General features: G+C 38.1%; 1 protein-coding gene across 3 annotated transcripts in view; it reads right to left on the bottom strand.

The window, feature by feature from the left end:
- BRWD3 (bromodomain and WD repeat domain containing 3) overlaps positions 1–26,639 on the bottom strand; it is a 118,160-nt gene that overhangs the window by 50,957 nt on the left and 40,564 nt on the right. For all 3 annotated transcript variants that reach the window (XM_058659224.1, XM_058659222.1, XM_004592786.4), the window contains exons 7-14: positions 17,292–17,452; positions 15,426–15,647; positions 11,553–11,653; positions 11,033–11,103; positions 10,019–10,119; positions 7,723–7,763; positions 5,315–5,419; positions 3,856–4,009 (exon numbers count right to left, since the gene is read on the bottom strand). In XM_058659224.1, the coding sequence (XP_058515207.1) occupies positions 3,856–4,009; positions 5,315–5,419; positions 7,723–7,763; positions 10,019–10,119; positions 11,033–11,103; positions 11,553–11,653; positions 15,426–15,647; positions 17,292–17,452 (956 nt within the window). The remainder of the gene's footprint in view (positions 1–3,855; positions 4,010–5,314; positions 5,420–7,722; positions 7,764–10,018; positions 10,120–11,032; positions 11,104–11,552; positions 11,654–15,425; positions 15,648–17,291; positions 17,453–26,639) is intronic.

Consider the following 26,639-nt stretch of genomic DNA (forward strand, 5'->3'; position numbering starts at 1 on the left):
GTTGCTGGTCTAAACCTTGTCACTTACCACTTTCTAAACTATACGGCAACTGTTCAATCTACTCTCCCTCAAATACTTATAAACTGATCACAGATAACGAACAATGCTCTCAAACACAATTTAACTCAATCACAAGAAAGTAACATCAATTACACCCATGTGAATTCTCCTCTTACTTCCATGAACAATTTCTTCTACAAACACCACTGCTACAGCATTGGACTATGAACAAAAAAGAAATATTTTAAAAAGAAAAATAAATGAGCAATATTTGTCTATTTCTTCATTTTACCTATACTTCTCGAATACACTATTCATGTAAGATGGAATACACAGGATCCCTCTAAAACAGTAACAGTGAAAAACGTTACTCCCCCTAAAAGCAAAATAATGTATACATCCGGGGTTCGGGCCTTGGGTTTGGGGGCAAGTGCCCCTCCTCACAGTGTGGCAGCTGTGGGGATGCCCCTGCCGGGTCGGACCCAATGCTGGGGGCTCACCCCAAAGAAACTGCCACAGGGCAGTGAACGAGTCCTCAGCCTCCCCCAGGACCCAAGAGAGCTCTTTCCTCAGGGTAAGTGCGCCATGAGGGAACTTGGGAACTGGGTTAAAATTCCTAGCTCCACCCAGCTGCTAATATCTTGGGGCTAGGTGAGTTTGGGAGGGGTTCGGGCCTTGGGTTTGGGGGCAAGTGCCCCTCCTCACAGTGTGGCGGCTGTGGGGGGTGCCCCTGCCGGGTCGGACCCAATGCTGGGGGCTCACGCCAAAGACACTGCCACAAGGCAGTGAACGAGTCCTCGGCCTCCCCCAGGGAGGCCAGTGCACCATTGGTGCCAGGCTTTGCCTGTTGGCCACCTGGTGGCAAACTCTGGGTTTTTTTAAGATATGTTTGCTGCCTGGGGACACCCATGACTAAGTCCAATTTTAGTGTAGGTGAGTAGTGAATCTTGGGTGATTCCCAGTGACAGGGTCATGGAAGTTTTAGGCATGTGTGGGGACTGAGACCTGGTGGTTTGGAGGGAAGTACCCAGGAGACAATTACGGTTAGTCAGATACACCAACCCAATTCGGAATACAGAAATGGCCTGTTTGCCTAGAACATCACTGATCGTCACACACCAGCCCACACCAATACTATGGATGGGGGCCTCTTTGGCAGTGATGGGTACCATTACCCAACTGTTTGGTGGAGTGGTGGAGTGGTCACATCTGGCAGAGTCAAGACTATCCAGCACGCGAGAGAACTTGGTCTGGGGGTAGACTCTATGGGGTTGTGTGGACCCAACCCTGTGGAAATACAAGTTCCCCTGGTTGGACACCCTAACAGGGTTGAGGTTCCCACCAAGGGGTGCGTGGGCTGGAATGGGGGCTGCGTTCTATCTAGGAAACAGTTTCAGTCACCCGAGGCACTAGTATGGGCTGGGATTGGATGCACCAGGCCAGTTCAGACCCCAACACCATCTGGTGTCATGGAGAACCAGGGTAGATGTGGGACTGACTAGGCTGGGTCTCAACCCCCTACTGAGCCATGTGTGAGCTGTGTGTGGGTATGGACGAGCCATGGCTGGGCTGAAACATCCAACAACAAGAACCAGAATGGGGTGAAAGCCAGCCAAGAAAAGCCACTGTTCCTGCTAGGACAGGAGGTGAACTGAACAGGGCTGGCTCAAGGACCCCCTGGTATGCGCAAAATCTGGCATTGGGAGGGGTTCTGATGGAGGAGCCTGGGCAACTCCTCTGGCAGGACACAGTCCCTGCAGGTAAGCGCAAGAAGCATGATAGGAAACAGCCCAGAATAGGCCATGGAAAGTTTCCCACTGGCACACATTCGGCATGGGTCAGGGGCAGACCAGGCTGAATCAGTTCATGTCATCCACTGGCAAATCCGAACACCAGAACAGAGTGTGGGTTGAGTTGGGTTTGGTTGCGACAAAACCAGTACACATTATGGAATGCCAGGGTGAGGTTACCTGTACTGGATTTGACTGCAGTACCCAACCAGCACACGCGAGATCCAGGAAGGGAGGGGCAGAGCTGGCACGGGGATTAAGGGGCTGGTCCCCTCGCCAGACAGCTACTCCCACTGGAGAGCGTGGGCTGGGATGAGGACAGACCAGACTAAGCAAGGCTGCAACACCTGTGTGCTGCATGTGGACTGGATCAGGGAAAAGCCAGGCTGGGCTGATTATTCCTGCTGGTGCAAGCATAAATTAGAGTGGGTGAGGGATGTTTGGGCTTGGCTGCAGCATCAGCTGGCAGAAGCTGGCACTGGGGACTAATTCTGTCAAGTCAAATCACAGAACCACCTAAAGAGTGCATAAACCGGGACTGAGAGAGACCTGGGAGGGAAAAAGTGGGTTCCCCCTTCCTGGGTCACTAGTCCCGCGGGAGGGCATGAAAACTAGGACAGGGGCTGGGATGGCTAGACAGAGAGGCACTCAACAATATCCGTGAGGGCTGGATGGTTGAGTGGGTTAGATGGAACTAAGCTTTAATACCCATTGACAAGTACAAGAGCCAAATGGGATGGGGGACAGACTGGTCTACTGCTACACATACTGGCAAACCAGGGTAGGTGGTGGGCCTGATGGGGTTATTGTGGGTCGCCCCGACTAGGCTGCAGCTCCCACTGGTTGATGTAAGGGCCGAGTATGTGCTGGGCAGAATCAGGCTGGACTGCAACACCCATTGGTTCCAGTGGAAATCAGGACTGAAAACAGAACCAACCCAGCAATTGCAACCACCAGCTGATCGGGGTGATGGACTGTGCCGGACCCTGTGCTTGCTAGAACATACAAGAATCTGGTCTGGGAATACCTCAAGGTTTCTTTGGAGATCTCCCCGATCGAACTGCTGGACTCAGAACTCTAACCAAGAAAAGACAGAAGACAGAACAGGTCAATCATTCATCTCAGCTATATGGGGCAAACAGAGACTTTATGATGGACCATATCAATCAGTGGACGACCTCATCGAGCGAAACTGGCAGCGATTCATAACTGGAGAACTATTAAAACTACTTGAGCAAATATCTCAGAGCATGCCCCACATCCAGGACTTGGGGTGGGCGGGAAACCGGGTGGGGCTTCTCCCTCAATATCCCCCTTTACCTCAGATACATGATGGAAACAATATGGACATAATAGTATTACCCACTTCCCTATACCCCCTGAACCTTTTTTTGTAACCGCAATTAACTATGTAAAGATTGTCAACAACAATACGATACAATAAAATAAAATAAAATAAAATAAAATAAAATAAAATAAAAAGAAACAATGAGCACTCCCACTTTTCCCTAACTCTGAATCCTTCCCATCCTGATCAATTATGTAAACGTTATCTATAAAAAAAGAAAGAAATAAAGAAAGAGAGAGAGAGAGAGAGAGAGAGAGAAAGAGAAAGAAAGAAAGAAAGAAAGAAAGAAAGAAAGAAAGAAAGAAAGAAAGAAAGAAAGAAAGAAAGATAGATAGATGACGGGGTAACTTTTTAAATTTAAAAAAATGTTAACCACTTAACTGAATTGAAATGTTTTTTTCTGAAACCAAGCCCTTTGGTTTGCAATAAAAGAAAGTAAAACTCTTCAAAAAAAAAATAATAATGTATACATCCTTCACTGAATACTGTAACATAATAGATGAATAAATATTAGAATTGGAAATGATCTTGAAAAGCTTTCAAATGCTTTTTAAACCACGTGTCATCCCATTTGGCAGACATGTCAAGAAAGGCCCCGTAAATAAATACTTCTCCAAGGGCTAATAAGACAAAGAGAAGAAAATACACTTAAATTTTTTTGTACCTTAATATAGTATTATTTTTTAACATTTTAATGAGGACAAATACAAAACTTACAGATAAAGTATGAAGAAGCTGCCCTGTAAAAGAATTCCACACTTTTAAGAGGAAATTATTCACTGCAGTAATAACTGTGGTGTCATAGCGATCCCAGGCCACCATTGTCACCTTAAGTTTCGTGACCTTGTCTTCTGCAGATGGCAGATTATTCCTGAACAACAGAAAATTCACAATAGTCACACTTTATCAATTTTTAACAACGGTGTATTAAAGATAGCAAATCAGAATACTATTTCTCAAACAACACCAAATAGTTGAAACAAAAATATCCTAGCTATACATTTCAGTGCGCATGAAAGAAAAAAAGTAATGTATCTGATAGGGCAATGCCCATAAACTTATTGGGGGGTAAGAGGGGAGGCAGAGAAGACTTAGAACTGACCAAAAATTTACTTGAGAATAACAAAAAAGAAATGGGGGGGGGGGGTAAAAATCTAGAATTAACCTAAAAAATAAACTGCAAGGTGATAGTGGCCACCACAAAGTACAAAAACATGTACTAGCCATGTTATCCCTTTAAATGTTATTTTCATAAAAACTAAGACTTGTTAAAAAATGTGAAATTTATTTTATGTCCCAATTGGACAATATTATCAATAGCTGGCTGGAGCTACAAAGCCAGCTCTCACTTAATTAATGAGAAAAACTTAATTTCAGAATTATATTTCAAAAAATATACTATCCCAATGAAGCGAATATTTATCTTCTAAAAACCATAGAGCAAATGAAACAATGTTTATTGAGTGCACATGCGCAACACTGTGTCAGGCATGGGAAGGCTAACAATGAGAAACGCTATAAGGCATTCCAGCAAATTAAAAAAAAAAAAAAAACGGCAAACATATACTGATACGTGACAGGGACAACCTCCAAAACAGAAAGTGACACAGACAGGGGCAGCCACCGGTTTCTCAGCGAGCACATGGCTTCCAATGCCCACATCCCACATCAAAGTAACTGCTTTTGAGTCTCAGTTCCACTCTAAATTCTAGCTTCCTGCTAATGCACACCCTGGCAGGAATCAATTGCAGCTCCACTAGTTGGGGTCCTGCCACCCAAGTGGGAGAGCTGAATTGAGCTCCTGGTTCCTGGTTTTTGGTCTCAGGCCTGTCTCAAGTCACTATGAGCATTTAGGAAGTGAACCAATGGATGAGAGCTTTCTCTCTCAGAGAATGATTCTGTGAGCATCAGTGTAGCACGGTATAGCAGAATGACAAACCAGTCAGCAGTGTTCATCTAGCAATAGCAAAAGGCAATTAGATATAAAAACCCCTGTTATTGTAAAATACATTTGTGCTCACTACTACATGAAGCACAAATATGTAATTTGAAGCAATATATAACACATAATATGTAATATATATATATATATATATATATATATATATATCTCACACATGCAATATAAAAAAACAGTATACTAGATTATAGTGAAATGGTGAATATCCATGCTTACCCAGTCATCTTAGTGGCCATATCTAGCACTATACTCTTCCACTCTTGCTGCTGATATTGCCAAATTCTTGCTGTTCCATCTCTACTTCCACTAACAAATCTTAAACTAGAAAGAAAGAGTTAAAGTAAACTTAGTATTTTCCACCATACTGGAAATAACTTCTTTTCTATGTATAAAGGTATTGTGTTCAAACACATACACTACTAGGGAAAACGTAATTGACTACAATCATTTCAGAACAGCCTGTCAGTTCTTCAGAATGCTAAACACAAGAGTTACCATCTTACCCAGCAATTCTACTTTCAGGTATGTATCCAAGAGAAATGAAAACACCAATCCACACAAAAATGTATACATATATATTCATGTCAGCCTTATTTGGAATGTGCCAAGCCTATCGCAAAGAAATGGATAAACAAAATGTGGTACACTGATGTAATGGGTTATTACTCAGCAACAAAGAGGAATGAAATAATGACATGCGCTGTAACATGGATGAACGGGTACGGGGATGAAGCCAAAAAGGGGCTAATGGCAACCCAGAACGAAGCAGGGAGAAGATTACGTGGTCACAGATGTGTTTTCTTGAAAGGGAGATATAAAATGCTCTAAAATTGACTGTGGTAACAGTTGCACACATACAAACATTAAAAACCATTCCATTTTATGCTATCTGAAGTATGCCAAATGAAGAACATGAAGAACATGTTATTTTGAAATAAATTCATTCATCTACAACTTTGTCATTACAAATGGTTTACATTTCTTCCAGGCTCTATAAAATAGATGCCTATATTAATACTTTTTCCCCTATAGGAAATAGAATTACTCTACATGTATTTTGTAAATCCATTTCTACATTTACAAGTTCAGATATACGAATGCATCAAAATGCCTTAACGATCAATATTTTCATTGTTTCTCATCTATACTATCATAAATGTTGTGATTTATATCTTTACCTATATATATATATTACAATGTTATATGTACATTTGTTGAGTTAAATAGAAATTTTTAAGACTTTTGATACAGCTGAAATTGCTGACAAAAATTACAGGAGCGAGTTTGTTTTTCCAAAACCCCTGGCAATATTGGGCATTATCACTTTTCTTTAGACTGTCATTGTGAAAGAAAAAAAAGTTCCTGTTATTTTTATTTTAATTTGCACTTCTTCAGTTATTAGTAAAATCATATATCCTTTATGTGTTTATTGGCCACATAAATACTAATGATAGAATATTTATTCGTAAAGAAAAAAGGCAAGGCATTAAAATTTAGATTCTTCTAACATGAAAGAATAATGGCTATACAAACTTTCTAGTATGTAACTCAATATAGTGCAGTTAAGGCAACCTAAAATAAACATCACTTTGTGGATCATTAATTTCCACATTTAACAATGTGAACAAATTAATCATCAAAATCACCCAAGGTCCAAAAATATTTAAGAACAAATCATTTTAAAATAATATATCCACATAAAGTTCCTATAGACATATAAGGATACAAATTTATGCTAAACTAGCTACAGTCTTAAATCTATTCTAGGTCAGCTTTTACAGCAGGGCAAATTACAACCTTGGCAGGACACATTTTAGAAGGTGCACAGATATAGATATATGGTTTCTGAATTTACAAACATAGAGGAGGATATGTATCATACAAGTAGTAGAGATAATAAACAAATGTCCAGAGAAAGCCAATAGCTAAAAGCTAGAACATTCAGAAAACACTTAAGTCAGTGCATGGCCCTTCAAAGGAAGAGAAGAATTAGATAGAAGAGGAAAGCAGAGGCGAAAATGAGAGGGATGATGCAGGAATAAAAGAGACTAAAGGAAGATTTTTTAAAAATGGCATTTCTGCGTAGAAATGCTGAGCAGAAGCATAAGCAAAGGAATGATGAGATAATATATACAGATGACAGCAACAATATCAGTAAATCAATTAGGCCAGAATCTAAAGATTTACAAGGGAAACAGAGAATGAGAAAAGAATGTAGATCAAAGTCAATTTGTGGGAAACTCTGAATGTCAGGTTCTATACTCCCCCGCAAAAAAAAAAAATCTGCATTCTACGCCAGAGATACAGCAGGTAAACTGAAGATTTCTGAACAGAACCACATAGATCTGGAAGGGACTGACAGACCAAATACTAGACTCCTTGACTAAGGTGGGTAGCAACAGAAACGGAATGGAAAGAACAAAATGAGTGAAATGAAAGTAAGCATTTAGAAAGGAAGAACTGACAGCTGATTGGTTACTGCTTAGATGAGCTAGAAGGGTAAAGATATTTTCCAAACAGAAAAGAGCTTTGGACAAAAGTGGACAGAAATAAGATGTCGACAGCTGAGGTAGCTACTTCTGAGCAATTAAACATGTAAATTATCAGATGTACTAAATAGTTACCTGTCTCCATTGTTACAGAACTGAACAGCAACAACTTTGTCCTAAGATATAAAACAATAGATTTTTGGTTAAAATGAACTTATTTAAATAAGATGGGGTACAATGTTCTTTCCCTAAAATTCATACACAAATATCACGGAGTAAAATTTTAACCTAATTTTCTTTAAGGAAAAATTAAACGGCAGGAGAGAGAAACAAGACGAAGGAGGGAGGAAGGGAATATCACATTCTCAGAATAGTATTTATGAACTACACTGAAACTGTTAAAAAAAAACAATTAAAAATAAATAAAATTAAAATTTAACCCTCTAGTTTTCTAAAAGAAAAAACTAATGACACTTGAAACAATGTATTAACTAGGGCGGAATACTCACAGTAATTTGAAATAAATGCAATTCAGCAACTCATAAAGCATCTTTTAAAATATTTTAGGGAATTTTTATTTGCATTATTAATGTATACCAATGCTATTTCAAATTAAGTGTAAAAAGTAACAATAATATTAAGACTTGGTAAAGCTCAGCGTTTTAAATTACCGACTACGTAACTTTGACAATGAAGCACATAAAAGAACACAGAACAGAAACAAAATACTTCCACATACAAAAGCAAAGAATTATTCAGTGGATAAAAGAAAGACATTCATCAAACGTACAAAGGGATATAACTGAATAACAATGCTCACATCCTCCTGAAAATGGCAACTTGGGATAGACCAAAGGACAAGCGTCAGTCAGCAATGGCTTTTACCCCAATCATACACTTTGTTGTGCATAAAATTGTTACTGATAACTAAGGGGAATTAAGACTTTGTGAGCCTTCGTTGGATCAAAAACATCACACGAAGATCAGTAAACTAAATTCAGTACAAATAACTTTTGGGACTATCAATGTAGTATACTCAGTTAAGCCACTCACTGTCTGCAATAGTGTACGGGCACAGGTTCTTGCCCTAGCTACTCTGCTTCTGATCCAGTTCCTTGCTAATATGCCTTGGCAAAGCAGAGGAAGATGGCCCAAATGCTTAGGCCCCTGGGACCCATGTGGGAATCCCTGAAGAAGCTTCTGGCTTTGGTCTGGCCCAGCCCTGGTTGGTATGAACATTTAGGGAGTGAATGAACAGATGGAAAAAAATACTCATGTCCACTCTTGCGTGTTCCTCTCTCTGTCTCTCTCTCTATAACTCTGCCATTCAAATAAAATAAATAAATCTTTAAATAAACAAAGACTAGAGTCTGGCACCATAGCCAGCTGAATAAGCCTCTGTCTGTGGTGCCAGCATCCGGTATGGAAACCAGTTCACATCCCAGCTGCTCTACTTTAAAAAAAACCTAGCTCTCTGCTACTGGCCTGGAAAAGCAGCAGAGGATGGCCCAAGTCCGTAGGCTCCCGTAGCTGTACGGGAGCTGAGGCTCCTGGCTCTCAGCTTCATAGCAGCCCAGCTCTGGCTATTTCAGTCATTTGGGAAGTGAAGCAGCGAATGGAAGAGCTCTCTCAGTGTGAGTGTGCATAACTCAGCCTTTCAAAATAAATAAATCAAGTTTTACATTAGTTGACAGCTCTCCTGGCCAAGTTTTACAGCGAGTATCTGGGCAAGTGGAGATTCTAAGGTGGACTGTATCAGTCAATGGACCTTGGAAGTATTTCCTCAATCTTGGAGCAATGAAATCAACAGCATCTCAGAACAATCAAAACCACTTGACCAGTACCCCTTGGAGCATGCTCCACATTGGGGACCCTGGGATGACATCAGATGGCCATCCCCCATCCCTGGTTACCGATGCACTAGGTTGCTGGGAGCAGCCCTCTCCCCTTCTCTGTCCACTTTCCACAGGCACAAGAAGAAAAAAGGAGACTGGAAAGAATTGTCTCATCCACTTCACCCCATTGCCTCGACCCTCCCCACCCTAATCAGTGGTACACATGGGAATGTGTCCTTCTTTACTATGTAAACACCATCAAAAATAAATTATCAAAAATAAAAAATCTTTTAAAAATGGATTGTAATTAAAATACAGGTTAAACAGAGGATTTTGAAAAAGCATGCCTATAGTACATGTGTACGGATACACATAATAGTTATGTAGATACATGTATATTTCATAATAATCTAAAGCACAAATATTTAAAAATTAAAAACACAATAAATCCAGAACCTCATACTATCTTTATTGCTAAAAATATATCTTGGCATAAAAGTTAAAGTACTAACATATAGTAAAATAGGGTACAGAGCAAAAATAAAATCAACTTTCCAAAGGTGTTAACATATTTAGGTTTCTCATTTTGTTCTTACCGTGTGTGATTCTAGTTCAGCAATTTTCTCAGGGGTGTCAGAACCCAGATAATATATTCTAATCACATGGTCAGTGCTACCTGTTGTAATGAACATACCACCTGGAAAATTAAAACAAGGAAAACAGAGTACCATGGAGCTTGCAAACCCTCGGATTGCTTCATTAATTATTAGTAGCTTAGGATATTAGGAAGCCTTCAGGAAACACGAGATTGTGTTCTTTAAGTATATACCTACTTTTCTGAGAAAATAATGCAAAATTTCAGAAAAGGAATACTTCAGATAGATATTTCCTTTAACAAAATATACCACATGCATGGTAAATACAGACTTATGAATCACAAGTATTGAAGGTCAAGGCCTTGAGGAATTCATCTCTATGATTTATGTACATTTCAATATTACTTTTAAGGTGACTTTTATCTAGACTTCTCTTTATAATGACTACCGTGGTGGTTAAAATGTAAGATATCAATCACTCCCAAAACAACGAAAATGTCTAAAAATAAATGGTAGTGATAGATATAGCACAATGTGAATATTACTACATAGAACTATATGTTTAAATATAGTTCAAATGGCTAATTTTATGTGTATTTTACCACAATAAAAAAACAAGAAACATTAACTGCAGCTACAGAAAAAGCACTGTGAACACACACTGTAAAATTGTCTTTTCTAATTTATATGGTGTCAATGTACATATGTTTTGCAAAATCAGGACAAGATATTTCATTGAACGGAGTCAGAGAACATTGTCCATTTCTGCTAGTGGGTCTATGAGATTCAGTCGTTTTTGTTTGTCTTTTATCAAGCAAGTTCTACATTATATAAAAAATAGATTATTTAGCTAGTAAAAAAAATTCACTGCTATGACATGTTAGTTACAGGTCAAAAAGGCTCGTCTAATTTAACATGTCCACTTTTTGTACACTCAGATACATAGTTCTTTCCTCATAAAAACTGGGTCATTTAATATTTGGGTAACCCAAAACATTCAGTTTTTATACATACCAGAGCTGAAAGATGAACAAGATATTTGAACTCCAGGTCTGGATCTCTCAGTAAATTTTACTGGACGATCTCTAAAGAGAAAAAATGCTTTCATTTTTCATCATGCTCATGTAATGAGCAACAATATTAGTAGCTTCAGGCTATTGATTGGTTTAGCAGAAATATGATAGAGGAAGCTAACAGGAAGTGGTCAATAGGCACTATTGCCATAATTCAAGCTAGAAATTCATTTACTCTTTTAAATATAATTTATGGATCAGCTTTATAAGCTTACTATCATTAGTACTACTAAAGTAGAAAGTTCAAAATCTTAGCAAAATAATATATGAAATACAAGAAATTCCTCATAAAATTTTTACATAAACTAATCACTTCAATATTGATATTACAATTATTTTACAGTAAATCTCTACCAGTTAAAGTAGGCATGGACACACATATGAATACATGGCCTACTGAAAAATCGAGGTCATCAAATGCTTCGTTTTTCTCAATGTTTTAAAGCCATTTCTGTACTTACCTAAACTTCATTGTTTTTACATGCCACTGCCAGAAACAAATTGTTCCATCAGCACCAGTAGAAGTGAGGTATCTGGTTGTGCCTTTAGTTGATGGACAAAACTTAAAACGAAAAAAAATCTGATTCAAATGGAAAGTTTTCATTTTCAAACTAATTTCAAACATCATGTTTTAAATTTATAATCACTTCAGTACATATAATTAAAATTAGATCACTTAAAAAATTCCATTGGTTGAATTTCCTAGACAAATACTTCATAAAATTTAGGATATCACAAAACCTTATATTGCCTATGTTGTGGCATAGCTGGTGCCAGCATCCCAGCTGGGTACCAGTTTATGCCCCAGCTGCTCCATTTCCAATCCAGCCTGGGACAAGCAGCAGAAGAGGGTCCAAGTTCATGGGTGCCTATACTATAACCCGGGCAGGAGACTTGCACAGTCCCTGGCTCCTAGCTTCAGCCTGGTTCCTACAAGGCTGTTGTAGCCACTTTGTGAATGAACCAGCAGACAGAAGATATTTCTTTGTCACTCTTTCAAATAAATTTTAAAAATTCAATTCACCCCTAAATAACTATTTTTGAATTATTTAATATTATTTTAAAATGAGCACTTTAATGAATAAACTTGCAAACTCATTACCAGCTAAACCATTACAAATGTGCTAAACATACACATAATGTAGCAACTACACAGCTCAGAGGGACAGAACACTAGAAGTGACCTGAGATAAAACAAGTTAAAGTAATTAAATGTGATATTAACATTGTTCTTTTTAAAGTGTAACCCAATGTTATTTATCTTCATGGACAATGTAAAACAGATCAAATCTTTGGTGACAGAATTCTGAAAGAAAAAACATATACTGAGTTGCCCCATAAAGGCCCACTACATAAGATACACCATGGTCTTTACAACGTAGGCTTCCAAGGCTCTTTGAACATTTGTACTGTTTAACACTGTGTCAGAAAAAAAATCATAAAGAGCTATTGAACTCCTGATGACTGGACATGAGAAACAGTTGAAAATCAAAGAGTAATCGTTAGCATATCCATGAATTTTTAAAATCTGAAATGGAAATACTAATTTACAATGAGATAATAATTAAGGAGCAAAATACACAGGATTACAGAATACACTGAGCTTAAGTCAACAGAAAAGGATTATTTATGGATATTATGAGTTTTCTACTTCATTTTCTTGTTTGGATTCACAAGGCGTCAAGACTGTAGAATTGAACCCAAACAAAAATTATTAACATTATAAATTAGTAATTTCTTTACAGTAAATAAATCTGGACTCAGCATGCCTACACATGTTTTTCTCTTGTGAACAGAAAAGTTCACATTAGGAAGCTTACTCATCTGTCTGTAGCAAAGTACACAAAGCATGGACTATATACCAAATGCTGCTTGCTATCTGCCTCTATAAATCAAATTTTATGAGTGCTGTCATTTTGCACTGTGCCTGTTCCTGCACCATAAGTTCAGAGTTGAGCAGCTGTGACAGAAACTGCATGGCCTGAAAAGCATAAAATATTTTCTTTTTGGCATATAAACTTGTCCCACATCTGACCTATAATAATAAGAAAATAAACTATGAATGTGCATAATTTTATCAGGTTTGATGAAACACTGACATGACAGCTTTATTGTCCCATTAGATTTCATTCATTAATCACAAAAATCATGTTAGAGCTTATTTTTTAATTGTGTCTAATATTCAATCATACACAACTGTTATAGAAAAACTCAAGAAATACAGGAAAACAAAATAAAAGCAACTTGTAACCACACCATTCAAAAATAACTAATAAGATATATTTTTTCAATTTTTCTAAAATACAAAAAAAAACTGGAAGGATAATATACCATGATATTTATAGGAAAAGTCAATGAATAATAAAGCATCTAAAATGCCTAATAATGCACATTACTGTGAACAAAAATGAAACAGAAAAGGAGAGACAGAGTAGCAGGGGTAATATTAAGCAGAATGGCAAGGTAGTCAGAACAGGTCTCCCTGTGAAGGCATTTATATAAAACATTTAGAAAATGAGAAAATAGCCCATGCGAATATCCAGGGAAGATCTTTTCAGAAAGCAAGACAAAAGGTAGTGGTATATCCACAGTGTTCAAAGCAGCAAGAAAAAGCAGAGACCAGCACCTAAAGCAAAGTAAGGAGAAAAAGTAAGGGAGAAAAACAGGCAGCAGTAGATGTGGTCAAATAGAGCAAGGGGGCTGAGTGCACAGTCTTGTGACCGGCACATATATTAGAGCTTCAGTCCTATGATTAGAAGCTCTTCGGAGTACTGAGCACCAGTTGTATGACTTAACTTCCATTTCAAAGCCACCCAGTTCATTGTGCAGAGATGGACCATAGTCAGGGACAGGAAAGGGAAGGAGGGAAAAGATCAATTCAAAGTGTGTTTGAATACTCTTGGCCACAGATGATGGTGGATTGACACAGGAGAGCGATGATGCAAGGCAGGTGGATTGGCCAGATTTGGAATATAGTTGGAAGGCAGAAGCAAAGTGATTGGATGAAAGGTTAGAAATGGAGTACAAAAAAAGATAAAAGCTAGGAATGATTATTCTGCACAATTTCGAGTCACAAAATTATCATTTGTTTATCTGAGGAAAGCTTTGCCAGGGGCAGATCTAAGACAGTAAGCTAAGTTCCACTTGAGCCTGTGGAGCTTCAGATGTCCAGTAAATGTGCTTACGATGATGCCAAGTAAGAAGTTGAATAAACAAGGAGGGAGGTTTAAAAAAAAAAAACAAGATAGGGCAAAGATGTGCAAATCAGTTTGAGGGTTATCAGTCTACAGATGAAATTCAAAACACGTGACTTAATGAAATCGCTAGGGGGAAGATTGATAGAAAAGGTACATAGATCTCTGGGGTAGCAAAAATATAAATAAAAGAAAAAACATGTCAAACAAATTTATGCAAAGAACCAGACAACATCAAACATTTTTCAGTATAATCTAAGTCATTATTTTATCTAATACCACAACATCTGTAAATTCCAGAAGTACTCAGTCAGATAAAAGTAGGAACACAAGTTACAGCTATGTAAAACAAGTCCATGGAATGCATCGCCACTGATCTGTGTGCACATGGACTTTCTCTTAAATACAAACTACACTGAATTCAATTATTACTGGCTCACCATAGACAGATAATGCGTTATCAAAATAATACCTCCAAATCTGGCCAGCAAATTTATAAAAAGCAAAAAAATGAAGAGAAGTAAATTACCTCTTCCAAAAGGAGTATCTCTGACCTAGTGTGCAGGCTCAAGAATCCTCTGTTTTTCTCTTTTACAAATAAGATGACAAAAGTCCATCTTAGTTTTGTTAAGCAAGGTGTCTTTACAGATCCAGGACACGCACTATCAATATTTGGTTAAAAAAAAAAATATCTACATTTTAAAAAGACACCCAAAAAAAGACACCTTAAAGGATTTCCATCAACATTAAATCACACATATTAAATTTGACGGAAGCCTCTTGCATGAAATATTAACAGGAAGTATGCCAATATTCAAGTAAGAATCTATCTTGATTGACATGTTCTAAGGTGTTAGTGAAAGCTTTCTCCCTTCTTCAAATACAAATAATACAATCTTTCACCTTAACATGAAGCACTGTTTTAAAAATCTTTTATTTATTTCTAAAGAGAACAGATTTCTATTAAAGTAGAATTAACAAAAAAACACCTTAACTGCAGGGTAGGAGCAAAGCTCTGAGACAGGTCACTCCTATTAGCATCCTTTGTGCTGTTTTATCTATACGATGAAACAAACAAAAAAACCGAGCTAATTCTCACCTTTATTCCATGAATGGAAGATATTTTCTCTTTTTTCTTACCTGTATGGAAGTAATAGAAGCTGAATGTCCCTGAAGGACTGCAACTGGTGCACAAGTTCGAAGACACCACACTCTCACAACTTTATCACAGCTGCCTGCAGCAAGGAGTGTGTTTTCATAGTTAACAGCCATGTCCGAAATTTCAGCAGAGTGTCCTCGAAGTGTAGCGAGAAGGCGTCCATCATCTGTAGCCCAAATTTTGACCAAACAGTCATCCGAACCCTATATTAAAGACAAAAGATTTATAATGCCAAAAAACTTGGCCGGCTCCCTGTTGCCATCCAAAAGCAAAAAAAAAAAAAAAAAAGGCACAGGGATTTTTGCATTAATACTCTAAGCCTTTCCTTTTTAACAATTTCTCTATATACAGCACAGATTCAGTAGCAATTTATGAACAACATCAGTAAGAAAGCACTGACAAGGCAATGTCCAAACCAGCAATGATATCTGTGAAGAATTTCCCCAAAATATTATCAATCCTGAAACTCAAAATATTTTAAACTTACTTTTCATTTATTTAACAATAAGCACTGACATTTTTTCTTTCATTAAGCTTAATACCATTTCCTAACTGCTTTTATATTTTTCTATAAACACTTCAAAAATTAACCTAAAGTACACCTACATTTCCTTCTCAATAAAGATGAGTCTGTTCACAATCTCTAGTAAAAATAGATTGAACTTCAGGGCTCGGTTCAGTAGCCTAGTGGCTAAAGTCCTCGCCTTTCACACACCAGGAACCCATATGGGTGCTGGTTCTAATCCCGGCAGCCCCATTTCCCATCCAGCTCCCTGCTTGTGGCCTGGGAAAGAAGTCAAGAGCAGCCCAAAGCCTTGGGACCCTGCACCCACATGGGAGAGCTGGAAGAGGATCCTGGCCCCATGGCTTTGATCGGCTCAGCTCTGGCCATTGCAGCCACCTGAGCAGTGAATCATCGGACCAAAGATCTTCCTCTGTGTCTCTCCTCCTCTCTGTATATCTGACTTTGCAACAACAACAACAACAAAAACTCCTGATCTTTATCATTAAAAAAAAATAAATGTGTTAAAATTCCAACTGAGAAATTCACAAGAATTTTTAAAAAGTAAACATCATCCTACTTTAATCTGGTAAGTTATTTAATAATTTTTTTATTATAAGATGACCTTCATTATCATTATGCTCATTAACACTAGATACTTGGTGTTTCATTTAGAGGCATGGAGTCAGCAATTGACGTCTATAATGAACTCTAAGGAGTCATGACATTTCCAAGTACAACCACTTATTTTGTTGTCGCATGCAAATATAAAAAGGAAATCATACTATTATACTTTTACCTGAATTCAGCACTAAGGCAATGAAACTAATATTTCTTACAAATACAACTATGCCTCAATTTTGCACCCCAAAGTCTATAATAAAAAATCAGTTTCAAAAACAACCAGTAGTAAAATCAAAGAAAGGTTCGTAGAATATCCATAATTTTTATTAATAACTGTGCAGTAAAAACATCTAATCAAAACAGTGATATAATCACTAATTAAGGAAAACTAGCAGAAATTATGCTAGGTGACACATGGAAAATGCATTCTAATGTTTGCTGAAAACAAAATGAAAATACATTGAGTATACTTCTTCCACGGAAATTAACCACCTCTTTGAGGTATCTTCAGACTTCATTGTGTCAATTAAATTTCTCAAGAGAATAGGCATTATATTCAATCCATTTACTCACATAGTTGAAAAAGATTTTCAATTTCCAGTTCTTTTCTTACCTTCTCATGTCTAGAATGGATGAATTACTTACAAAACATAATTCAAAGCCATGCGCATCTAGCTTGAATTGTAAAAATGTAATATTCTATTATAAATGTTAAACTCACTGTAAAAATTCTTCTCCCACTTCGGTCAAATGCTACACAGTAAACAGATGACAAGTGCCCCAGAATTCGCTTATGCATCTTAATGTGCTGGTAAGCAGACGAAGGAAAAATATGGCTGAAGCGACTACATCCGGTTAATTGCCTGGCAGAGGTGATATTCACTGGGAAAAAAAAAAAAGATTAATTTTTAAAACCAAAGAACAAACCTTGATTCAAGAAATCAGACAAGAATATTAAGATGGGACTAAACAGAACACACACATCATAGCAATTCTACCCAATGAGAAACCTTACAAAAAGATGATTTGAAGAATTCACACCGATTACAAATAACACTAAGAGCATCCTGTTAAGTCCCAAACGTCTGATATTCTGTTCTGGTTTACTGTAACTTCTCAAGCATATTTCCCCATTAGCCTTTTTTTGGCACATTACAATCAACACCACATCCAAAATATAAGCAGATAAATCTAAAGCATCTTAAAAATTAGGCAGGGAATTTTAGAAACTCTTGTTCTACCTTCTTGTACCTAGCCACTCTTTTAATATTTTAAGAGTACTACAAGAGAAGGTAGACAGATTGCATGCAGGTCTTAAACCTCGTTTCTAGATTTCTGTGTGAGTTCTCCCATATTAGATTTCTGAATATAGTGGCTTTTTTGAGTTACAAATAAACTTGAGGCTTTATCTCCTATGAATTTACTTTACATGCTAGATTCTCCTCATTCTGCTGCTTAACTAATTTCCTAACACCCCCCTCCAAATTCAGAACTCAGAATAAAGCATTAGCCTGCACTATTCCCCTAGCTAATACCATCTGGATTCTGTTCATATTTAAAATGGAGATTCTAGGGCCTGGATGGCTCAGTGGCTGAAGTCCTTGTGTCGCAAGCACAAGGATCCTACATTGGTACCACTTCATGTCCCGGCTGCTCCACTTCCCATCCAGTTCTCTGCTTGAGGCCTGGGAAAAAGAGAACCGTTCAAAGTCTTGGGACCCTGCACCTGCATGGGAAACTCAGAAGTTCCTGGCTCCTGACTTCTGATCGGTTCAGCTCCAGCTGTTGAGGCTGATTGGGGAGTGAATCAGCAGATGACAAATCTTTCTCTCTGTCATTCCTCTCTGTAAAACTGCCTTCCCAATTTAAAAATAAATAAATAAATAAAAATAAAATGGAAATGATAGAAAGGCATACCTTTTCTAAATTTAAATTAGCAAATTCAGAAGAAACATTACACAATCCAGTGGACTTTGGATTGCTTAAGAAGCCTTTCCAATAAAAAAATGAATCAACTGAATAAATTTTTAAACAGAAAAAAAAGTTGAATCAACAATTTAAAAATACACTCTTCCTCACCCTTAAGAAAGGACCAAAATGCTTGCACAGGTATGTTCCAAGCTCCTAACTCACACAAACTGCGACCAAGACTGCAGGTGTCCTACATGCTAGGCAAAATGCCACCCTTCTGTTTCTTTTTTTTAAGATATACTTATTTTTTTATTGCAAAGTATATATATATATATATATATATAGAGAGAGAGAGAGAGAGAGAGAGAGAGAGAGAGAGAGGAGGAGGAGGAGAGACAGAGATGAAGATCTTCCATCTGATCATTCACTCTCCAAGTGGCTGCAATGGCCAGAGCTGCGCCTATCTGAAGCGAGGAGCCTCTTCCAGGTCTCCCACATAGATGCAGGGTCCCAAGGCTTTGGGCCATCCTCGACTGCTTTCCCAGGCCACAAGCAGGGAGCTGGATGGGAAGTGGGGCTACCGGGATTAGAACCAATGCCGACATGGGATCCCTACATATGCAAGATAAGGACTTCAGCTGCTAGGCTACTGTGCCAGGCCCTATCCTTCTGTTTCTAAACTCTTAAGATTGATGCTGAAGTTCATTACATTTCCATCTTTCTTTTTATATAATATATGTATTTAAGCATACTAAATCCACTAAGTACTGGTTGTACTTTATATTTATTTTGATATTTAAGACTCGTTATTCCTATCTGAAAGATTATAATTTTCTTTATGCTTTATTTATGTCTCTACAAATTTTTACTAGATATTCAAGACACTTGTGAGGGAGGAATGAAAGTATCCTTATGTTCTTTGAAATACATAAAATCTGCAGTTTTTAAAATTTATGTTACTTTCCATAATACTGTTTCTTTTTTAAAGATTTATTCCAATTTATTACAGCCAGATATACAGAGAGGAGGAGAGACAGAGAGGAAGATCTTCCGTCCGATGATTCACTCCCCAAGTGAGCCGCAACGGGCCGGTGCACGCAAATCCGAAGCCGGGAACCTGGAACCTCTTCCAGGTCTCCCACGCGGGTGCAGTGTTCCAGTGCATTGGGCCATCCTCAACTGCTTTCCCAGGCCACAAGCAGGGAGCTGGATGGGAAGTGGAGCTGCCGGGACTAGAACTGGCGCCCATATGGGATCCCAGCGTGTTCAAGGCGAGGACTTTAGCTGCTAGGCCACAACGCCGGGCCCCATAATATTGTTTTATAGGTATAGAGATACTACCGCCATCTCCCCTCCCCATTCTACCCTTCTGCTGTTTTTCCTCATGCCATACAGTCCTTCCACAACAGTCACAAGTTCTGCTATTTAAATGTATCATGGCATTTGTGGTATAGCCAATAGTTTTAAAAAAATCTAGCATACTTATCTCACTAAGAACTCTCTTTTTATTTGAGAGTAGAGATGCACACTGCAACATATTTTCACTTCCGGTATGCTAGCGTCCTTTATACAGTTTGCCTGTGAAAACATATGTGTCTATATACTTAGCTCTATATTTCTCATATACTTTGCATGAAGGTTGCCTTATATCACAGGGAACATATAGTATTTGTCCTTTTGGGATTGGCTTACTTATTGAGCATAACCATCTCCAATTGGGACTATATTGTTGCAAATTCTTTTTAATGCCTGAGTAATATTCCATGGAATAGATATATGACAATTGGACATTGATCTACTGTATGACCTGGGAAAATACCCAAAGGAAATGAAATCTGCATAGGAGAAAGACTAATGCAGCCACCGTGGAAGTCGGTACGGTGAATGCTAACACAACTGAAAACTGATCTACCATATGATCCAGCTACTCCACTCCAGGGAATATATCCAAAGGAAATGAAATCTGCATATGAGAAAGTGACCTGCAACCCTTTACAGCAGCACAATCCACAATAGCAAAGACATGGAAAAAACCCAGATGGCCATCAAAAGAGGAATGCATAAAGAAATCTGTAATTTTTATATTAATAAAAGTTTAATTAAAATTAAAGCAATTCAATGTACATGATTTTGAGACATATTTTTAAACTATTGGGTTCAAGTTTTATAGCACTCTGGTCACAAAATATGGTCTGTAGAATGTTTTGAATTTATTTGCTTTTCAGGCAAATTTCCAATGAACACCAGGGAAATTATTCATGTGTTCCTCCACATAAAACACACTTTTAGTCTGTTGTGCAGCAAAATATGTAATAAATAAATAATGAAATGGAGATCATGATTCCTATGAAAGGATTTATACCCAATAATTGGCCCTGTGAATTCTTCTAGTTCTCCCTTACACACGGAATTATTTCATATTATAACCAAAACAAAATGTGTAAATTCAATGTCACTTTGATGTAAGCAGACATTTTACCACACTGTGTGGTAATTATGTGATAATTATGTGGTATTATGTGATAATAGTTTGATGTTTAAGCAAGGCAAAATTCAGGCAAAAATTGAGATTTAGCTAATTAGTCTCAATAGAATCAGCGCCAAACAACAATGAAACCTTTCAACATCCTGCAGGGAAAGGTACATCTACTGGAAATTTTACAATGAGAAAAATCCAAGGAATGAATGATGAGCAGCAAAAAGAAATTTTGAGTGTGAAGCATAAGATCACAGTAGAAAACTCTAATCCCCATATCTACAAAACCATATCATAAAAAATAATAAAAATACCAAATAAAGAGAAAATATCAGAAAAAAAGATCACAAAGCATTTATAAAATAGTGTGTAAGCTGCTGTACTCCAAAAATAATTGTAAAAAATGCATGAACATCACTGTCAGGTAAGAGGATTTATTTTTTACAGCAGTTCCACAACCCAAGCACCACAAATTCTCACAATCTTAATCTGGAAGAGCAGGCACACCAACTTTGGGAACTCGTCATTTTCCTTCTCTTCTTAAAACATTTCTTAGTGATCTGAGATCCTTGAAACAACCATTCTACTTTATTTTGGTTTGTACAGTGCAGTTAGAGGAAAATGTATGTTACTTTCAGGTAGTTTCCCAACCTAGAACTAGTGACACCTGGGCTAGATGATGCTTAGTCATGTGAGACTACCCATCTATTATGGGGTATTTAGCAACATCCTTAGCTTTGACGCAATACATGACAGCAGCACTCCCAGCAGTAAGAAGTGATTTAAAAAAAAATGCAGGCACTGACAAATATGGCCTAGGGAAAAACTTCCCCTATTTAAATCATTGTTTGTAGTACATAAAAAAAAAAAATCATCCATAATAGAAGGAAAACAGAAAAGCGACTTTAAGAAGGGAAGCAGAAGAGAGTTAAGCAGTGAACATAGAATAGCCTTCTCTTTATTTTGGTCCTCAAGTCCTTTCATCCAGGATTTATAATTGCCTGTGTCCAGTTCTTTCACCTCCTGGGTTAAATATATCCCTAGTATTTTAATTTCTGATGTTACTGTAAACAATCATGTTCATTTATTTTTTGGGTGATTTTTTTTTTGTTACAGCAATGTCACAGATTTTGTGTGTTGTCTTTGTTATCTTCAATTTTACTGATTGTCTTTATCAGCTCTAACAGTTCTAGAGGACAGTTTTTTGGGTTTTCTATGTATAAGAACACACCGTCAGAAAACACTTCAACGTCTTTCTTTTCTATATGGAAATGCCTTGCTTAATTTCTCTGGCTGTGATTTCCAATGCTATTTTATACAGTGGTGGGAAGGGGCAAATGTCTATGTCCCTGATGATAAAGGAGACACTTTCACATTCTCAAAATTGAGTATGTTGTTAGCTGTGGACTTATTCTATATACACAATTCTTCTATATTCATTTTATTTAATATTTTCTTATGGCAGTGATATATTCCATAGGACTCTAAAAACACAAGCAAGAAATGTAAAAACAAAAGGTATTGCATCCATGAAGGGAATGCTGTTGTACCATGAAAGAAACAAAATGAAGAGGGCCCAGTGGCATGGCCTAGCCTCATGGCCTAGCGGCTAAGGTTCTCGCCTTGAACACGCCGGGATCCCATATGGGCGCCGGTTCTAATCCCGGCAGCGCCGCCTCCCATCTAGCTCCCTGCTTGTGGCCTGGGAAAGCAGTGGAGGGTAGCCTGAGTCCCTGAGACCCTTCCCCTCTGTGAGAGATCTGAAAAAGGCTCCTTGCTTCTGGCTCTGAATGGACTTAGCTCCAGCCATTGCGGCTCCTAAGAGAATCAACGAGAGAATGAAAGACCTTCTCTCACTCTCCTTCTTTCTATAAATCTGCCTTTCCAATAAAAATAAATAAATCTAACAAAAAGGATCAATAGGCATTGTAGCAAATGTCAAACATCTTTAATTATCACAGAAATAAAGACTGAAAATAGAATGAAATATTACAAATGCTAGAAAGGCTATTATCAAAAAGATAAATGATAGCAAGCATTAAGTAAGAATGTGGAGATAAAGGAACTGTGTACACTGTTGGTAAAGGTGAAGTTTAATAATCAATTCTGGAAGATAGTACTGAAGTTCCCTAAAACTCTAAAAATGAACTATCCTGACATCAAGCAATCCCTCTTACAGGTGTACTTCCAAAGGATTTGAAACCAGCATGCCAAAAGGATAGCTGCACTCCTATGTTCATTTCAGTATTATTTACAATAGATAAAATATAAAAGTCAGGAATCCATCAACTGATGAAGATGAAAACGTGTTATGTATACAAATTGGAATACTACACACCCATAAAATAGAAGGACATTCGGTCATCCACAATAGAGATGGAACTGTAGGAAATTATCCCTCAGGACGCACACTGTGGTGTAGTGGGTATAGCTACTGTCTGCTACACAGACATCCCATATGGACCCAGTTGTAGTCTCAGCTGCTCCACCTCCCACCCAGCTCCCTGATAATTCAGTTGAGCAAGCAATAGAGGATAGCCCAAGTCTTGGGCCCCTGTACCCACATGGGCAACCTGGCTACAACTGCTGGGACATTTGGGATCTGGGGAGTGAATAAACAAATTAAAGATACATCTCTGTGTCTTTTGTGCTCTCTGTCTTTCTCTTCTGTAACTCTGCCTTTCGAATAAATAAATAAATAATTCATAAAAGAAAAAAGAAGGAAATTGTCCTAAATATTCTATGGTCCTAATTATGAGCAGAATTTTACAAAGATGACCTCACAAAATCAGAGTCGAAAAGTATTTACCGGAGGCTGGACGATGGGGAGTGAAATAAACAAAAAGGAGGATGTTAGAAAAAGATTAAAATAAATAAATAAAAAGCTTCGATTAGATACAAAATAAGTATTTCAGTGATTTATTGCAGAGCATAACTATAATTAAGAACCATGTAGACTTCAAACTTGCAAATATACTTTTACAACATTGTGATTGGGCCTGGTGCAGTGGCCTAGTGGCTAAAGTCCTCGCCTTGAAAGCCCCGGGATTCCAAATGGGCGCCGGTTCTAATCCCGGCAGCTCCACTTCCCATTCAGCTCCCTGCTTGTGGCCTGGGAAAGCAGTTGAGGACTGCCCAAAGCCTTGGGACCCTGCACCCGCGTGGGAGACCTGGAAGAAGTTCCTGGTTCCTGGCCTCAGATCGACTCAGCTCCGGCCGTTGTGGTCACTTGGGGAGTGAATCAACGGACGGAAGATCTTCCTCTCTGTCTCTCCTCCTCTCTGTACATCTGACTTTGCAATGAAAAATAAATAAATATTAAAAAAAAAAAACTTTGTGATTGACACAGGTCCTTGCAGCCTGCGCGGTGGCAGAGGTGTAGTACTCAACACCCTGCCAACATGGCACGGCAAGTGGCGCAGAGCATGCGGCCTGCAGCCTGCCCCCAACCTCAGGGCCTGGCACACCCTGTCCACTTCCGCCCTGGCAGCTGCAAGCAGGCACCGTTCAGACACTGTGTATGGGACCAATCTGTTCTTGGTGCATAAATGCAGAGATAAACATGAATGAATAATAACAGAAAATGGTATTGGAACAGTGAGAATCAACACTTTCATACAGGAAGCTTTGGGAGATGTTGTTTATTACAGTCTGCCTGAAGTTTAGACAAAACTGAAAAAGAAAAAACAAGATGAGCTTGGTGTTTTGGAATGTGTGGAAGCTGCTAGAGCATTCTCTTTTCGTTTATCAGAACTTCCTGCATTAGCGAAGATTTTACTGAAAATGCAGGAGTCCTCAACAAATCTTGTTAGAGATGCTTGGCTGATCAAGATGACCCTGATTAACTCTTATAAATTAGATCAACTAATGAGTGAAGAAAACCACTAGTATGGACTAACAATCTAGTACAGTTCTTTTACATTAGTGGCAGAGAGGACTTAAAATAACAGCTTTTAGCTATATTTATATGGATAGATACTGCTTTCCAATCTGCTATAGAAGAAAACTTCCCCTAGCTTTGTAATCATTGCTGTCTGTATACACAATATGCATCTTTTTGATAATACCTTGTGATTTTTACACCAGGCTCTAGGCACTACTATTCAAAATGCGTTAAATTATCTGTGGTAAAAAAAAAAAGTTGGAATTCAAGGAAAACACCATTATCTTAAGCCTTATGTAATATTGTAACTTGCATATCCCCATCCTTGTGTTGGGGTCAAAATATGTCATGATCTTTCCATTGGAATAAGTGGGAAGAGAGAAGAGTTTTTGTTAGTGCTACACTGTCAGATTAACAACAATGCTATCTTAATTTTTGCAATATACTCCATTTCCTGGCGCTACTTTATACAGTAAAGCAATGTCTGCAGCAAAATAAAAACCAGTGAAATTTTCATCTTCCTCATTTAAAATGATATGTACTTATGGGTACATAAAATGGGTATATATATTCTAACTGTGGGATTTCAATACATGCAATGGCCAGACCAGGATAACTGGCATAATCACAGTCTTCAACACTTATTTCTTTGTAAATGCTTTCTAGCAGCTACTTTTTGAAAGATTTACTGCTTACCCATTAAAAAGAGAGATTTCCCAGCAGCCCAGAACTCCATCTGGGCTTCTGAAATGGGTGTCAGAGGCCCAAGCATTTGGGCCATCATCTGCTGCCCCCTCTGCACATTGTCAGAAAGCTTGATCGGGAGTGGAACAGCGATGAGATGCCAGTGTTACAGGTGACCTTAACTTCATATGCCACAATATTAGGCACTTCCGGTAGCTACTTTGAAATAGACAAATAGTTCAAGCATCATTATCTTACTGTGCTATAGGACAGTAGAAGGTATTCTAACTGTACTCCTTCACTCATTACTTCTTCACCGTTCTCCTCTCCACTACCCCTCATAGTAAAACTATTTTCATATATCAAAATTAGTTGGTGAGGTGATACATGTTGATTAGTGTCAGTGGCTCCTTCTACCATATACAGATATCAAAACATCATACTGTATGTCATATACAATTGCTGCTAACTGAAAACAATTAAGTAAATGACAAAAAGCTAGAAAGATAGACAAAGTACATGAATAGCCAGCAAAAAGGAAATACAGTCACTTATCCAACAAACATCTAAGTTCTTCAATGGTCAAAGGAACACAACCAAGCATATAAGCAAAATGTTCTTTCCAAAGTATTCTTGTGGGGCCAGCGCAGTGGCTTATCAAGCTAATCCTCCAACTACAATGCCAGCATCTTCATGGATGCCAGTTAGTGTCCTGGCTGCTCTAATTCCAATCCAGCTCCCTACTTACGGCCTGGGAAAGCAGTGAAACATGGTTCAAGTCCCATGTAGGAGATCTGGAAGAAGCTCCTAGCCCCTGGCTTTGGATTGGGTTAGCTCTGGTCATCACTGCCATTTGGGGAAATGGACCAGCAGATGGACCATCTCTCTATAAATCTACATTTCAAATAAAGTCTTTTTGTTTAAAAACAGTATTTTTGCTTCATTTATGTAAAAGGTAGAGACAAAGAGAGATACTCCATTTCCTAGTTCACTCCCCAAAAGCCCTAAATAACTAGGACTGCACCATGTAGAAGTCAGAAACCAAGAAGTCAATTCAGGCAGCCCTCACAGGTGGTATCTAAGCCATTACTTGCTAACTCCCTGGACGCGAAATA

This window comes from Ochotona princeps, chromosome X (genome assembly GCF_030435755.1).
Source record: "Ochotona princeps isolate mOchPri1 chromosome X, mOchPri1.hap1, whole genome shotgun sequence".
Taxonomy (NCBI): Eukaryota; Metazoa; Chordata; class Mammalia; order Lagomorpha; family Ochotonidae; genus Ochotona; species Ochotona princeps.